This window comes from Ictalurus punctatus, chromosome 7, assembly GCF_001660625.3.
Source record: "Ictalurus punctatus breed USDA103 chromosome 7, Coco_2.0, whole genome shotgun sequence".
In the NCBI taxonomy this organism is placed as follows: domain Eukaryota; kingdom Metazoa; phylum Chordata; class Actinopteri; order Siluriformes; family Ictaluridae; genus Ictalurus; species Ictalurus punctatus.
In genome coordinates this window covers 26812327-26829100 of record NC_030422.2, presented here as the reverse complement: position 1 = coordinate 26829100, position 16774 = coordinate 26812327, and the positions used below count along the sequence as shown (strand labels likewise).

Sequence of the window (16774 nt, the reverse complement as noted above, 5' to 3'; positions counted from 1 at the left end):
TGCTAATGAACATGGTCTTTGTCCTGCAAGCAGACTTGCCAGTGTTGTGCTTTTTACATTACATATTGTCTTTTATGTCTTGCAGCATTTATGCTTCAAGTATTATACTCATTTTGGGGCTCTGTCACATCTCGTTCGTGTGTGGTATTTCTGATCACGTCACATTCACTTCGTGTAAGCCGAGGGCAGTTTCCAGTTGATCTGAGGATCCTAAACTGGAGCATTGTGACCGGTTGCATTTTGAAACTTTACTCTTCATCCTACTGAAAAACGATGTTTGAGAGTGTGTCCATTCGAGTAATGTGTTTGATGGTGTTTTTCCATCAAGGTAGGTGCAACTTTATAAATAATATTCTTTTAAATGAATCTTTATGTAGCTACTAACTGAGTAGTTTAATTAAAAAAAATTTACTTTCACATATTCTAGTTTCATTACACATGAAGTGAAGTATTTCAAGCCTTTTTTGTTTTTAGTTTTAATCTTGATGATTACGGCGTATAGCTCATGGAAATCATAAATCCAGTATCTCAAAATATTAGAATAAAGAACTTATTGAATGAATGAAATTTACTGAATGAAAATAACTTCTGCTTCAGTGAAATGCTTTTTTGCCTCATCTCGTGCTTTCAGCTTTGCCTTTTATGATTTTTTTAATACAATAACTGTTGCTTATTTTATTATTAATTGCGGTTAACTATTTCTGTGTGTGTGTGTGTTATGAATAGAGGCGTATTTCCTTATTGTTTCGCATATTAATCCTACGTATGGGAACTTTTTTTATTTTATTTTTTTGGTTATTTCGTTTGCTATGAACGAAAGAGATCTGTATTTTATTACATTTACACCTTTGGCTTCCATGTTGTGTATATATGTTGCTCCCGCTAATGCACCAGTGTGACCCCTTTTTGGAGGCCTGGTCCATGCAAAAAGCACTCTTGTAGCCATTCTCATGTTAGGGAATAGATATCTCCACAAATTATTTTTGGGGTCATTTGACCTTAATATCTCCTCTATATTTTTCTTTACAGTAAATAGGTTTATATGAGAGATTTTATGATTGATTGATTAAAGTTTACAGTTTTGGACATGAGTCGTATTCAGCTGGTGCCTTACATTACCTATATAGGCTTAGGTTACAAACGGTAGCTCAGTCAGTCATGGCTCAAAGCTCTGAAATATTTTCCTGACCTGGGTAACTTGTGAAAATCATATGAATACAATTGAACATTTTTTATATTAATTAATAATGCTGTACTTTCCACTTTGAAAGTAAACTGCCATTTCTGATGACATGTTGTATACTGAAGTGAATTAGGCTTAAAAACGGTCAGAAGAACAGTCATTTAAATTCTTCTGAGGGACTACTAGCATTTGAGTTTTCTTTTGGGTTAGCCTGGGTTTTATCCAGATCCACACACTGCCCAATTTCTGGCCTCACCACTGGTCTGGAGTGTTCATGCTTTCCAATAGTCACAGGGCTTTTTAAAATTTCCCAGCACAGGAAATCTTTCAGAACAGAGGAGTTTACGCTTTCCAGTTTCTCTAAATTGACAGGCTGTGTTTTGTTTGTTTGTTTGTTTGTCCTTACAGAGAGAGAAAACCACAATGTTAAATCTAGCTATATACTGTTAAAATGCTTGATATTTCTTCATTAATAAATTAAACACTGTAATCATTGACCAATCACTGTGATCTAAAACACTCCAGTGTATTATTCCTTATGTGATCTGGAGTGAATAACAGCACGGAATCTCTTAATGCCTAATATTGCTTTAGGCATTAAGACACTTTAGACACTTGTAGAGATCTTGGTCCACTACTCCCAGAAAAAAAATTAAAATATATAGCTTAATAATTGAAAAGTCCCTTTTCAATTCACGCCACAGGTTTAAATATGGAGACTGAGATGATCATTGCAAAACACTGGGCCTTATCATGCTGGATACGAACAAATTTATTCACAAATTGTTCATAGGAGTATATCCTGTTAGTTTAGAAAAAATGTTTGTATCTTATCAGAGCTCCTGAATTTGTGTAAATTTACATATAAGGAAACTGACTGGCTTCAAATTGAATAGTTTGCAGGATTTACTGGTGTTTTTAAATATACTGATTTATTTTGCCAATTTTAAATAGCTTATTTATTTCAATTAGACACATGAATTTAAAAACATGTGAAACCTAGTTATTTAATGTAATTAAAGAAATATTAAATATGCAAAATATACAGAATGCAATCAACATAACTCCATAAATTAAGACAAATAAGACCAGTCATTCAGTTAAGTGAAAAAAAGTAGAAAGTGAGGGCAGGCTGGTAGCAGTAAGCCAATGCATTTAGCACACACCATGTTTAGGAGGGACTGGATATAAAATGTATTTATTTTTTTGACGATGAAAGCTGGCTTATTTATCACTGACCAAATGATCTTTGTATGTGTCTGTGCTTGGATTTCTTGTTACTGACACATTTTAAACATGTTACCAGAGAGGATGCATGGGTGAGTGAGATATTCTCATTGACTACGGCAGAGGCACATAAAACAATGAGCCTAAATACAGTTTCCCTGTGTGATGTGCTCCGTAGTGTACGGTGTAGATCTCTATTTTCTGCTCTTTTCATGTCAAACCATTTTATTTTCAATTCAGTTAATTCACACCTAATTAACTTTTTCTTTAATTTGTCTCCAGATATTTATTTTTAAGTGCTGTTATGCTGCTACATAATATATTTAACTTTAAATATACTTTTATTGCCATAACCTTCGGTGAAAAACTTCTGTTTCAGTGAAATGCTTTGTTGCCTCATCTCATTCTTTCATATGGCAGTAAACTTTGCTTTTTATGTTTTTTTTTTTTTGTTTTTTTTAATACAATAATTGCTGCTCAGTTTTATGAGGGATGACAATAATTCTGGAGCGCTCTGTACACTTGAATAAGTCATTTTATAATTTGTAATTGGTCAGGATAACTTATTGGATCAGTTGTTGAGGTTTTTTTTTTTTCCCCCTTCCAGGAGTCTGTTGTCTTGCCATCAGATGCTGATCCCTCATGGTCTCTTAGTACAATTCGTTGGACTATCTATGAAAACCTAACAAATATTGCAGTCTTTCAGAGCAAAAAATTGAATGTTGACCGTTTTCCCTTATTTCGTGGATGCCTTGAGCTGAATACGTCTTCAGGCCATTTAACAATTAAAAATGTATTATCCAGAGATGCTTTAAAATACAGAGTGGAGCTGGTAGGCGGAATACCCACTCAAAGGAAGAACAGTTTTGTTCAGCTTTCTGTTCAGGGTGAGTAATTCATTGTTATGTAATGATGGGAACTTCATATATTTACAAAAAAAAAAAAAAATCACATGGACCGATATTTCATTAACTGTTAAATTGATGATAGATTATTGGTTTTGGAAACCTATAATTCTATTTTTCTCAGTAACAAAAAGATTTAATATTGGTTATTGAGATTTCATTTTAAATAGTTTTTTTTTGTTTAATTTCAGAAAGAGTCGATAAACCAAGCATACGTCTGCTGCACAGTTCCCTGGATTCAGGGTATTGTGTGATCTCTCTTGGCTGTTTATCAATGAACAGTGAAGTTTCTCTTTCTTGGGAACCTGAGCATGGCTTCAGTGAACCCTTCTGGAGCAGTGATCAGGGAGACTCTGGTGAATCAGTGCTGTGGACATCTTTCACACCCAACCGGGTAGTAACCTTCTCCTGTACTGCTGCTGATGACCGTCGCCAAGAATCATCCAGCAAGAGTGTGACATGTACAGGTATGTTTACCATGTTTATCAAAGGTTTATAAACGCATTTAGCGATAATCCATTCATACTATTATGAATAACTTAAAAATAACTGAATAGGATAAATGGGTTGTGTTTACTATTGTTGTTGATTGTTAATATATGATTTATTTATAACACATCAAACATTCCCTGTGAAACAACAACTAAAATCTTAATTTTATCAAAGTTATTATTGGACTGATTCAGGGGAATGCCTGGTCTGGGCATTCAGGGTTGTAGCCTCGAAGATTTTTTCTTTAGCCCCAGATAAGTCTCCACTGGGGAATGGTTTTTCCTCAACTGCATATGTGTTACTTTTTTAGAGCCAGAACCAAGAAGAAACAGCACTCAGCCTGGAAGTACTCAAGATGTACTCCATGGTAGAATCACTGTAGGATTGATAGGAGCAATGTTTGGAGGAATTCTTGGATGTTTGGGGACAATCATCTACCAGAAATGCAAAGGTGAGAGATTTACAGCATCATACTTTGAAGTGATTTAAAAACTGATGTGTATAGCAGGACCAGAATGACCATCAGGAGATTCTTCTTGTTTTTGCCTGCAGTGAATCCAAGGGGCTAAAATCCTGCAGTTCCTAGAAATTAAGTTTGGTCCCACTGGTCTTGCAACAGTATTAGTAATCATTTGCCTAAACTGAAAAAATGAAAGTAAAAAGAATTTGTACAGAATAATGGACAAGAAGGAGACCAGTGTAGCAGAGTGGGAAAGGGCACAAAAAAGAAACCCTCAGAGAGGATGCTGTATAATGCAGCAAAATTAGTTTTTAAAAGTACAGGTCAGTCTAATATGCAAAGACATGATGAATATTATCTAATTAGGCTGTATTAACCGCAATATTAACAACTAGTAAGTAAAACTGTAACTAGCTGCATACTTGACATTATGCATACAGTTCATTTTGGAAAATCAGGAGAGAATTTTTAGATTGTCTGTAAGAAACCTCACTATAAAAATGAAGCCCTTTCATAAACAGTAAGCAGTGTCATATCAGCCTAGGACTATCTAGCTAGCAGCTCTAACTTAATGTAAACTGAAGGTAGTAGCTAACATTGGTAGTCTGTGACTAGTTAACTAGTTACTATTTAGCTAGCTGTGACAGAAGGTAGGCTTACATTTCACAATCATCCAAGAGCAGTGAGTAAAATTAGTGAGTGAGGGCAGACCAAAAGGGAACAAAGTTTTAATTTGATGTCTAGCATTTGTCACAATCTCAATATGCATTTGTTAAGATGGTGATCTTGCACTAATTAAATCATTTAGGTTAGTATTGTAGCTACATCTTTGTGGGTCATTTAGAAAATCACTCTTAATATACCCAACCATTTTAATATACCCACTCAGCCCAGTGGTAGTTCTGGTTCAGAGATCTCCCACGAGTGTCATCCAGGGAGTGAAAACACGGGTATAGGGGGAAAATAAGTTTTATACTGTATATGCTTTAGGCATGCTTTCATAAGGTGAAACCTCATCTTTCAATTATTTAAGGTTTATATCCTCTAAATAAAAAAGCTGTAAGGAAATGTGCCTGTATGAAACTTAGAATTTCAAATTTATAATCCCACAAATTGCAGTAAGGTTAAAATGTTGCCCTTTTCCAATAAGGTGGAGACAATCAACCTGACAATCCTTCTGATGCAAAAACACTCAAAGGGCAGTAGAGAAAATTAAATGACATGTATAAAAATGGCAAGAGTTTGTTTGTGGGTTACAGTTGTTGTCAGTGTAATCATTTCTACAGCAAGCCATGTTGAGCTTAAATGTCTTTATGCAGTAAATGACTCTAAGAATCCTAGAGAAAGGGACAGAAAGAGAGACAATAAGGAAAGTAAAACTCAAGAACAAGGTAAGAGAGGGACCACGCCAATAGTCCCTTCAGACCAAGCATGCCAATAGAGTCTTTTTAATTATCTTGCTTGAATGTAGCCTAATATTTGTAATTACAAATTCATATATAACTACATGAATGATCAGACGAACAGGGGCTCCTAATAACTTGTTAGGTGACTGTAAATTACAGTAAGGGTCAACATTTGTTCTCAATGTGTTAGGAGGGTATGGGCTGGTCTTGGTTGGTGTCAGACCTCTGGCCTGAACTTTTCTTCCATTCCAGCCCTGGTGTACAGCCTTATTTACTGTATGAGGGATTAATAAAAGAGTCTTATCTTAAAAATGGTAGCCTATATGAAATAGAAATATATTGTTTCGTTGATAACTTGGATATTTCAGATTATTACTATTTATAGTTGTATGTATTTTAATACAACTTCTGGCAAAAAATTATGGAATCACCACACTTGGAAGATGTTCACTTAGCTTTTAATTATTATTATTATTATTATTATTATTATTATTATTATTATTATTATTATTATTATTATTATTTTTACTTCGTAGCAAATAAAAATCAGATTTGAGGCAACAAAATTTTTGTTTAATAGCTGGAAATTTTGGCTTCGTAAAACATTTTAATTAATGGCATATTGTTTCCCAGATCAAGTAGAGGAAAAAATTAGGGAATCACTGTGTTGACGACACATTTATGTAATCACCTTGTAATTTGCATTTCTAAAACAAATACTAGCACAAGTCTAAAAATGCTAATAAGTTTTCAGTTTAGAGTCCTTAAAGACCTTTAACCTTTTGACTTTTTGAAAGGAAACATGACCCAACAAGAGAATTGTCAATTGAAACAATGGAAAGGATTATGAAACTCCTTCATGAAGGAAATCCAACACGGAGTATGGTAAGAGATGTTGGTTGTTCCCAGTCAGCTAACAAAAAAGTGTGTAAAAATTTGCTGCAAGTATAACCAAAATATGAAGGTTATAAAAGGAAAACATGCAGGTAGATCAAGGAAGACGGGAAATGTCAGGATCGAAAACTCAAAGCAATATGCCAAAATTCACTACAAAACAAATGGGCAGAAACAGGAGTAAACGTTTGACAGAACTGTAAGAAATCAGCTGAATATGAAATGGGGAATTATGTATAGAAAAACCAAACTAAAACCAGCACTAACACCTAAACAGAAGAAACCAAGGTTACAGTGGGCTAAAGAGAAGCAATCATGGAGTGTGGATGATTGGATGAAATTGATTTTCATTGATGAATCACGAATCTGCGTTGGCCAAGGACATGATGCTGGAACTTCTGTCTGGTGCCGTTCTCTTGAAACATATAAAGATGTCTGCCTGAAGAAAATTAATTTCCCCACTTGTTTATGATATGGGGTTACATGTCCGGTAAAGGACCGGCGGGACCTCAAGTCAGTGCACAGGTGTATATAAAGTTTTTGGACACTTTTTTTTTTTTCCTCATTCCATTGATAGAATCTAGGTTTGGGGAAGTAATTTTTCAGGATGATAAAATGATGGAGAGTTAAAGCTTTTCTTCAGGAAAGGCAGAGCAACTCAATGTAATGGCCAGCAGACAGTCCGGATCTCAGTCCGAGTGAAAATTAGTGGTGGACATTTAAAAACTGGTCCGTGACCTGGCTCCATCCTGCAACTCTGATCTGTGAACCACTATTCGAGATAGTTGGAACCAGCTTTATGGAGAATATTGTTTTTATTAGTGTAATCCATGCCTCAAAGAATTCAGGAGCAACAAAGTACTAATTGTGATGTGTTTGTTGATTCCATAATTTTTTACTCTATTTTATATGGAAAAAAATATGCCATTAATTAAATAAAAAGTTGTTTTGTGTGATTTGTTTATATGCTAAGAAGTTAAAAAAAATATCTAGGTGAGCATCCTCTGAGTGTGGTTCCACAGTGTGATGAATTTTTGCCAGGGGCTGTAAATATAAAAATAATAACTAACTACTTTTTTCCCTCCCTGCTCCTGGTAGTCTGTAGCAAAGGATTTAAATGAAAAGATATTGGTCAGTACAGAAAAATTCAGGGTGCTGGTATTAAGACTTTACATCATTCAACAGAAATTGTCAAGCAGCTATAGTTAGTGCAGGGAAGGGGCATATTGCAGTGCAAAATCAAGAGAGCAAGGGCTATACCCATCCTGAAGAAATCCACACTGGATCCCTCAGACATCAGCAACTACCGAACAGTGTCACCTCTCTTTTCTTTCCAAAATCCTCTAACACACTGTCTGTAGTCAATATTCTCTCTCTATCTCTCTCTCTCTCTCTCTCTCTCTCTCTCTCTCTCTCTCTCTCTCTCTCAGAACAACTTTCAAGATCCTGAACCAGGTTCTTCAGTTTTACCAACTGATTTACTGAAACTTCATCCCAGAAAATCTGAACTGCTTTTCATCCCCGCATCAGTATCTTGCAATCTCCCTGGACAACTCTCTGATCTCACAACATCAGAAGGATTCAACCGTTATATCCACACAGGCCACTCAAGTGCTTGTTCAGTCTCCTGTCATTTCGATACTGGACTACTATTGCAACTCGCTGGTGGCAGATCTGCTTGTAAGCTCCACTGAACCTCTGCAACTGATCCAGAATGCAGCTGCACAACTTGTTTTCAAGCTTCCTAAGTTCTCCCACACCACCCCATATAAACCAACTCCGTGAAAATAGACTCAATCGTTTGTGCTCAGTTTGTACTGTTTTGTCTCACTAAAAGTTTACTTTGTGCTGCTTCCGTTTTTAAAATATTAGACATTGAATTATAGGCGCCATTCTCCTCTGTGTGAGCACCCTTTTAGAGGCGAATTGCTGAAGACTTTTTCAAGACAAATCATATCATTTTGTTCAATAAACAGTTCTCTTTACTTTTCATTGATTCACAAGATCATCTACACTTCACTGCCACCACTAGATGTGACACTTCTGTTCATGATGCTCTTGTGGAAATTAGTGTTGTTAGTATAGGAAAAGTCAACATAGTTACTAAATCAAAATTCTGGCCAGTGTAAGTACAGTGTTTTAACACTGTCAGTTAGAATATTGTTAGTTAACTTCAATCATAATGGTACACCATTCAAGAGAGCTAAGATTGTCAATGTTTATTGAACTGAAAACTCTTTGCTCATACTAGTATGGTTAATGTAGATATGAAATGCTAATTACAGCGGTACATGGTACCCATGTTAGTTTTTTTGAATATGTTGTGCATCTAGGAGTCAACATTACCATATTGGTCCTAATGTAAGATATAATATCCTTATATATTATTACTAGATTATATTTTCCTTGTATTCTGGCAAATACAGTAATACATGAAGTTTATACTGTATATGACATTTTTTGAGTCAGGATTATTTCAGTGGGTGGCGTCTGGCATGTTTTGCTTATGCCAGATGCCCAAGAAATCAGCAGTCGACAGGGATTCCATTTTCAGTCCTCTGTTCTTGAAAAGAGGCCATAGTCCAAAATGGCAACATAGCTACTCTTAATCAGAGCATCTGGACAGAGCTTAGTGAGCAGCTAGAAAACAAGATCACTGCAAAGGCTCTATATACTTCTGTTAAATTTAACAGACACAACATCTGAACTGCTTTAGGGTTTATTTATGAAAGTGATCATGAAACAAGTGGCAGTAGTGATGACACTGATTTTGAGCCAGCGTCCCTTTCCCCCAGACCAAAAGATTTCTGGACTTTTGAATTTTCTTTGTGTGAATTTCCCTCCAATCTGATGCTCCAAGGAGAGAGATTCACTTTAAGGGTGTAGTAGGGTGTGTCGTGGTTAAAACGTCACCCTTATTAACTACATGGCCAATGGGCTCTATCGCTACCATAGTATATAAGTGGTTGTTTAGGCCTCCCAGAAGGTGTCATGGTCGAAAACAGCCCCTTCCTTTCATTGCTATGGACTACAGAGTGTGACGTTGGGCTACCGAGATTGTGTGCAGGTGTGATGTGCTGCTCACTCTCAGTGCGGTGTGCCGTCAACGCTCCCAACTGTGTAGCATGGTAGTTTAACGTAGCTCCGGTCGGTGCGCCAGCTGTTGCCATCACAACTATTAAAGACGCTATCACGATTTTCGTATGTGCCATCGTGAGTATCAAGTCATCGTATCACAGGTCCTCGATTTTGCATGCGTTAAGGCGGGCTGAGTGAGATGTGGTTATCTCAGTATTGCTCCTCCCCCTCACTCGTGGAGCCACGTTGCTGCTTTGGGGCTGCTTGAGTCTGCTTTGTGCTTTGATTTTGTTTTATTTTGTTCTGCTTTGTTTTGTTATTTTGCTTTGTGTTGGTTACTGTCACTAAGATCAGTTTTCTTTAATTCCACTGTTGTAACCGTCTTTATCAGTTATGTTGTACTGCTATGTGTCCATAGACAGTCTGAAGCCCGTACCTAAACCACTATTAAAAAAAAAACAACAATCCTAACTACAAAATCATTTAAAAACTAATTCTCAGTTCATTTGTCCACAGACTATGCCCACCAACTACAGTAAAACTCTTTATAAATCTTCATAATTATATCTTCTTAGAATTTGCAGTAACCAAATAGCTTGCACAGGCAGCATGTACTTCATTAACAGCCATATTTATTTTTTTGAGAAAGACCTTAGGGTTTCCTGAGTCAAATCTGATCATTTTCCTGCAGATAGAAAATGATAAGAGCAGACAGTTACATGAGAAATATGCTGAACATCAGTGGTGTACAGTTAGTGTACTGACAAATGCCAAATTTCTTATGAGAGTACAGGACAATTTTGAAATATACACTGAAAAATATATTCAGTGGTTGAGTAAATATGACAAAAACAAATCTGTGATTTGAAAAGCAAATGATTAGATAAATACTTTAATTTCTGTACTAAATTAATTAATGTAAATATTCGGCTGTGTATTTGATGCATTTCAGAACATCTCCAAATGTCATGTAAAATCGTTTGCTTTGACCTATGAGGTTAGCAGTAAGGAAGCTTGTTTACTGTTAATCATTGAAAAAGCTTAATTTGCCAAGTGCATTAAAAATGTCCAATATTTATCTCTGTACATAGCCAGTAGAAGCGCAAACAACAGCACACCAGAAATGGAAACAGTATATCCATGAAAGTCCTGCATTGCTGTATTAGTAAATGACTAAAGTAGATGAAAGCTGAGGCTCAAAAAACATTTCCTCATTCAGTGTGTGTCTGAGGTCTCTTAATCTATAAATGTTTGCTGTATGTGGCTGTAAAGACAAAATAAATGCACCTACAGCGTTGTAGGAAAGTTCTCTATGTGTATTCCCTGAAAGTGGTTTAAAGCCTTTCTCTTCCGTGTCACTGACGCCTCACTGTGGTTCTGCTACACATGCAGCTTAAAGCTGATCAAGTGCACCATCACAAGGGGACATGTTGATATTGTTTACTTGTGGTCAGCTGCTAAAAGGCTAGAAGAGGAAAGAACTCTCACACAGACTATGGCTTTTTTGCCTTTTCAAAGAATTGAACATGTTTAGTAAAGTCATTAACAGTGCATCAGACTTTAATTCAATTCAATTCAATTTTATTTGTATAGCGCTTTTTACAATAGACATTGTCTCAAAGCAGCTTTACAGAAATATCAACACGGTATACAGATATTAAAGGTGTGAATTTATCCCAACTGAGCAAGCCACTGAGTGGCGACGGTGGCAAGGAAAAACTCCCTAAGATGTTTTAAGAGGAAGAAACCTTGAGAGGAACCCGACTCAGAAGGGAACCCATCCTCATCTGGGTAACAACAGATATTGTGAAAAAGTTCATTATGGATTTATATGAAGTCTGTATGGTGTTAAGAGCAGCCGTAGTCCCAGCAGTCTGGAATTAAAGAAGATTTGAGCTCCATCCAGAGGCTGAAAGGATCAGGATCTCTAGTATCTCCATAAATTCGTGTGGGGCTCGGCGAAAGGAGAGAGGGAGAAAGTAGAACAGAATCTAGTCAGGGTAGGCTTGAGTAAACAAATACGTTTTAAGCTTAGACTTAAACACTGAGACTGTGTCTGAGTCCCGAACACTAATAGGAAGACTGTTCCATAACTGTGGGGCCCTATAAGAGAAAGCTCTTCCCCCTGCTGTAGCCTTCACTATTCAAGGTACCGTCAGATAGCCTGCATCTTTTGATCTAAGTAGGCGTGGCGGATCATATAAAACCAAAAGGTCGCTTAGATATTGTGGCGCGAGACCGTTTAGTGCTTTATAGGTTAATAAGAGTATTTTATAATTAATGCGAGATTTTACTGGGAGCCAATGCAGTGTGGATAATATCGGTGTGATATGGTCGTATCTTCTAGTTCTAGTTAGGACTCTAGCAGCTGCATTCTGGACTAATTGGAGCTTATTTATATTCCTACTGGAACATCCAGACAGTATGGCATTACAGTAATCTAATCTAGAGGTGACGAATGCATGAACTAGTATTTCCGCATCATGTAGTGACAATATGTTTCTTATTTTAGAAATATTTCTGAGATGAAAGAAGGCTATCCTAGTAATATTATCTACATGAGCATCAAATGATAGGCTGGAGTCAATAATCACTCCAAGGTCTTTAACTGCTGCACATGATGAAACAGAAAGACCATCCAGAGTAACCATGTGATCAGAAAGGATACTTCTAGCTACACGTGGGCCTAATAAAAGTATTTCTGTTTTATCAGAATTAAGCAGAAGGAAGTTAATTAACATCCAATGTCTAATGTCCTTTACACAATCCTCAACTTTACTAAGCTTATGTCTGTCCTCTGGCTTCGCTGAAACATACAACTGTGTATCATCAGCATAACAGTGGAAGCTAATTCCATGTTTACGAATAATTTGACCTAGGGGTAGCATATATAAAGTAAAGAGCAGTGGGCCTAAAACAGAACCCTGTGGAACTCCAAAAGTAACCTCAGTACGCATGGAGAATTCACCATTTACATCTACGAACTGATAACGATCGGTCAGATAAGACCTGAGCCAGGAGAGGACTGTTCCCTTAATACCAACAACATTTTCTAATCTATCAAGGAGAATAGTATGATCTATAGTATCAAAAGCTGCAGTAAGGTCGAGTAACACAAGCAGCGAGACACAACCCTGATCGTAAGTCAGTAGAAGGTCATTTACTACTTTAACTAACACTGTCTCTGTGCTATGATGAGGTCTAAATCCTGACTGATACATTTCATGAATGTTATTCCTATCTAAGTACGAGCATAACTGCTTTGCTACAACCTTTTCTAAAATCTTAGAGATGAAGGGGAGATTTGATATTGCTCTATAGCTGGACAATTGACACGGGACAAGATCCGGTTTTTTAATCAAGGGTTTAATAACTGCTAATTTAAGTGATTTAGGTACATAGCCACTGCTTAGGGAAGAATTGATTATATTTAGAAGTGGCTCAATTACTACTGGACCAATCTGTTTAAACAAACATGTAGGTACGGGATCTAGTATGCAAGTTGATGAATTTGCTGAAGAGATTAATGTAGCTAGTTCGGTCTCTCTAAGCGGAGCAAAACACTTTAAACATTGATCTGATATTGCTACACTGTCATGTAATGGGTTTGTTACAGTACTGTCCAGTTTTAATTTAATGGCCTGTATTTCACGTCTAATATTTTCAACCTTATCATTGAAAAATTTCATGAAATCTTCACTGCTATGTAATGATTGAGTGTTTCTCTCTGTAGTGGTTTTATTCCTAGTTAATTTTGCTACTGTGGATCTAGAATTGTTTTTGTTGTCTCCTATTAAGGTGGAGAAATAGATTTTTCTAGCATCGCCAAGAGATTTCCTATATTTCAGTAGGCTCTCCTTCCATGCTATTTGAAATATCACCAGTTTGGTTTGACGCCATTTACGTTCTAATTGCCGAGTTGTCTGTTTTAAGGTTCGCGTTTGATCGTTATACCAGGGTGCTAATTTTTTTTCTCTAATTATTTTCCTTTTGAGTGGAGCCACTCTATCTAGCGTGTAGCGGAGTGTTGACTCCAAGCTTTCAGTCGCCTGATCGAGTTCTGTGTGATCTGACGGTGATCCAAATCTAATTGATGTTTCTGCGAGGTTATTTATGAAGCTTGGTGCAGTAGCTGAAGTGTAGGTACGTTTTACACGGTAGCGAGACGAGGTGGAAATATTATGATCAATACGTATTATGAACGAGATAAGATAATGGTCTGAGACAACTTCAGACTGCGGAAAAATGATAATATTTTCTATACTTAGTCCGTATGTTAGTATGAGGTCAAGAGTGTGACCACCATTATGAGTAGGCCCGATTACGTTCTGATTAATCCCTACTGAATCTAAGATGGACACAACCGCTATTCTTAGAGGGTCTTCCAGGTTATCAAAATGAATATTAAAGTCTCCGACGATTAATGCTTTATCTACAGACACAACCAGGTTTGAGACAAAGTCTGCAAATTCACTAAGAAATTCAGTATATGGCCCTGGGGGTCTGTAAATAGTAATTAGAGGAATTGACTTATTTTTTGTGGCTACATAACTTATACTGGTATAAAGAATTTCAAAAGAATTAAATTTATGCTTAGGTTTTTGTGTGACGACTAGATTTTGACTATGGATGAGTCCAACACCTCCTCCTCTACCAGCTGAACGAGGCTGATGTACATAACTGTATCCAGGAGGACTGGCTTCATTTAATGCTATGTACTCATTTGGTTTAATCCAAGTTTCCGTTAAACACATTAAATTACATTCCTGATCAGTAATGATGTCGTTAACAATAAGAGCCTTAGACGCAAGAGATCTAATGTTTAATAGTCCTAGCCTCAGATCAAAAGTGCTGGCTGTGCATTCAATATGATTTAATTTTATGTTAATTAGGTTACGAAGATCGACTTTCCGAGATTTTCTATATATTTGAATAGCTCGGGGAACAGACACAGTCTCTATAGTATGTATTACCTTTTCCGAATTTTTAGTTGAACATTGATTATACTGAATGTTGTTATTGGAAGATGTACTTACGATAGGCAGTCACTTGGAGTGTAGCGCCTTGGAAATGTTGTCTGAAAGCAGTTCCGCTCCAAGGCTGCTGGGGTGCAGGCCATCAGGACGAAACAACCTAGGACGCTCCCAGAACAGATTCCAGTTATTGACAAACACCAGATTCTGCTCATTACACCAAGAGACTAACCAATCATTTAATGCTAGAAGTCCACTGAACTTTTCTGCTCCACGTCTGTATGTGGGAAGAGGTCCAGAGACGATGATCTTCGCGGTAGGTGATCTGCCTCGTACCGTCTCGATCAGGCTGGAGAAGTCCCTCTTCAGCACCTCCGTCTGCCGCAGCCTGGTGTCGTTCGTCCCCGCGTGCAGCACAACCGCTCCAATGCGCTCGTCTTTCTTCAGGATCCCGGATACCTGCGCAGCGACATCAAGGACACAAGCACCAGAAAAACAGTGTGTGCGCACCTTACCTTTAGATGAGGCTACACGGACGTTCCGCACAATGGAGTCCCCGACGATCACAGTGTTGGGTCTGGTCTGGCGGAGAGGGGAGAAGCGGTTCCTGGTTGGAATCTCGAACACTGGAGGTGGAGAAGGAGGCCCGAGGTGTGTTGGCGCTGGCGTTACGGAGACCACGGCTGGGAAAGTCCTAGGTGCACGGTCCCTGCACAGAGAAACACACGGCGTAGAGGGGCTGGGAGTGGAAATACCACGCTGTGTGCTTACCTTGGATATGTGAGCAGAGGCACAAGATGTTTCCAGCGCAGTTTGTCGCTCCAGCAGCTGGGCCTGCTTGTCGAGTAGGCCGCGGATCTGCTTCTCCACATCCTCCAGTTCCAGCCGCACCATGTGAAGCTCAAGCGAGTCCTCATCTGCACTCAAAACCGGAGAGACAGCAGACATATTTGTTTGTTTGTTTTTTTTTTAAAAAACAGAACAGCGGTAAGTGAGAAATGTGAAACGTAAACAAGGCTAGCGGTAGGTGATGCTAGCGGGCTACAAGCTAGTCGCGGATGTTTTGTAAAAAAAAAACAAAATAGAATACAGATCAAATTTGCGACAGCGCAACGTTACGATTGTTTTATTTAACGTGGTGTCAGTTATATTTGTATAACGTAAGGTAAATAATTTTAAAGTATAGAGATTAGAAGAAATTAATGTAAATTAATGTATAGCCTTAACTTTAGTTGCTGTATGCACAGTCATAGGAAAAAGGAAGTACACCCTCCTTTAATTTCATGTTTTTATATAGAATAAAATTACCTCAGGTGACAATAAAAAAAAAAAACACAACAGATTTCAAAATGTACTGATATTTTAAAAAATCAAAAGTAAACCAACATTCATAAACCATGTGGGAAAAATAAGTACATCACACAATTCAGTAACATGTAGAACCACCTTTAGCAACAATAACTTGAAGAAAATGTTTTCTGTAGGAGTTTATCTCCTTTTTTTTGTCTCATACATCATTTTTGAGAAATTTTGACTGACATCATTTTTCTCTTACATCATTTTTGAGAAATTTTGACTGATAAACCCCTACAGAAATTTTTTTCTTCAAGTTATTGTTGATAAAGGTGATTCTACATGTTACTGACTTATGGGGTGTACTTATTTTCACACCTAGTTTCTGAATATCGGTTTATTTTTTTGGGGAAAAAATGACTACATCCTGAAATCTGTTGTGCTTTTTTTTTTTTTGTCACCTGATGTTAGTTGTTTGTTGGTGAGGACAACACAATTGTGGACATCCCACAGCTGCTCCATTGGATTGAGATATGGTGAATTTGGAGGCCGAGTCAACTCCTTGAACTGTTTGTCATATTCCTCAAACAATTCCTGAACATTTTTGCAGTGTAGCAGGGAGCATTACCCCGCTGAAATAGTTCACTGCTATTAGGAATCCCCTTGCTATGAAGGGTTGTACTTGGTCCGCAACAATGTTTAGTTAGGTGGTAAGTGTCAAAGTAACTTCACATGAATGCCAGGACCCAAAGTTTCCCAGCAGAACATTGCCCAGAGTATCACACTTCCTCCACCAGCTTGCGTTCTTCCCATAGTGCATCCTGGTGCCATGTTTTCCCCAAGTAAGTGACGCACACGCATAC

The 16774-nt window shown here is 37.4% G+C and overlaps 1 protein-coding gene across 1 annotated transcript; it reads right to left on the bottom strand.

Annotated features, from left to right (window-relative positions):
- Positions 1 to 13525: 13525 nt before the first annotated feature.
- LOC128633032 (uncharacterized) lies at positions 13526 to 15827 on the bottom strand. Its single transcript, XM_053681525.1, has 2 exons — positions 14881 to 15827; positions 13526 to 14778 (listed from the first exon to the last, which is right to left on the bottom strand). Exons 1-2 carry the CDS (start codon positions 15564 to 15566, stop codon positions 14691 to 14693), a joined length of 774 nt encoding a protein of 257 aa, XP_053537500.1. The 5' UTR covers positions 15567 to 15827; the 3' UTR covers positions 13526 to 14690.
- Between the last annotated feature and the right edge of the window lie 947 nt (positions 15828 to 16774).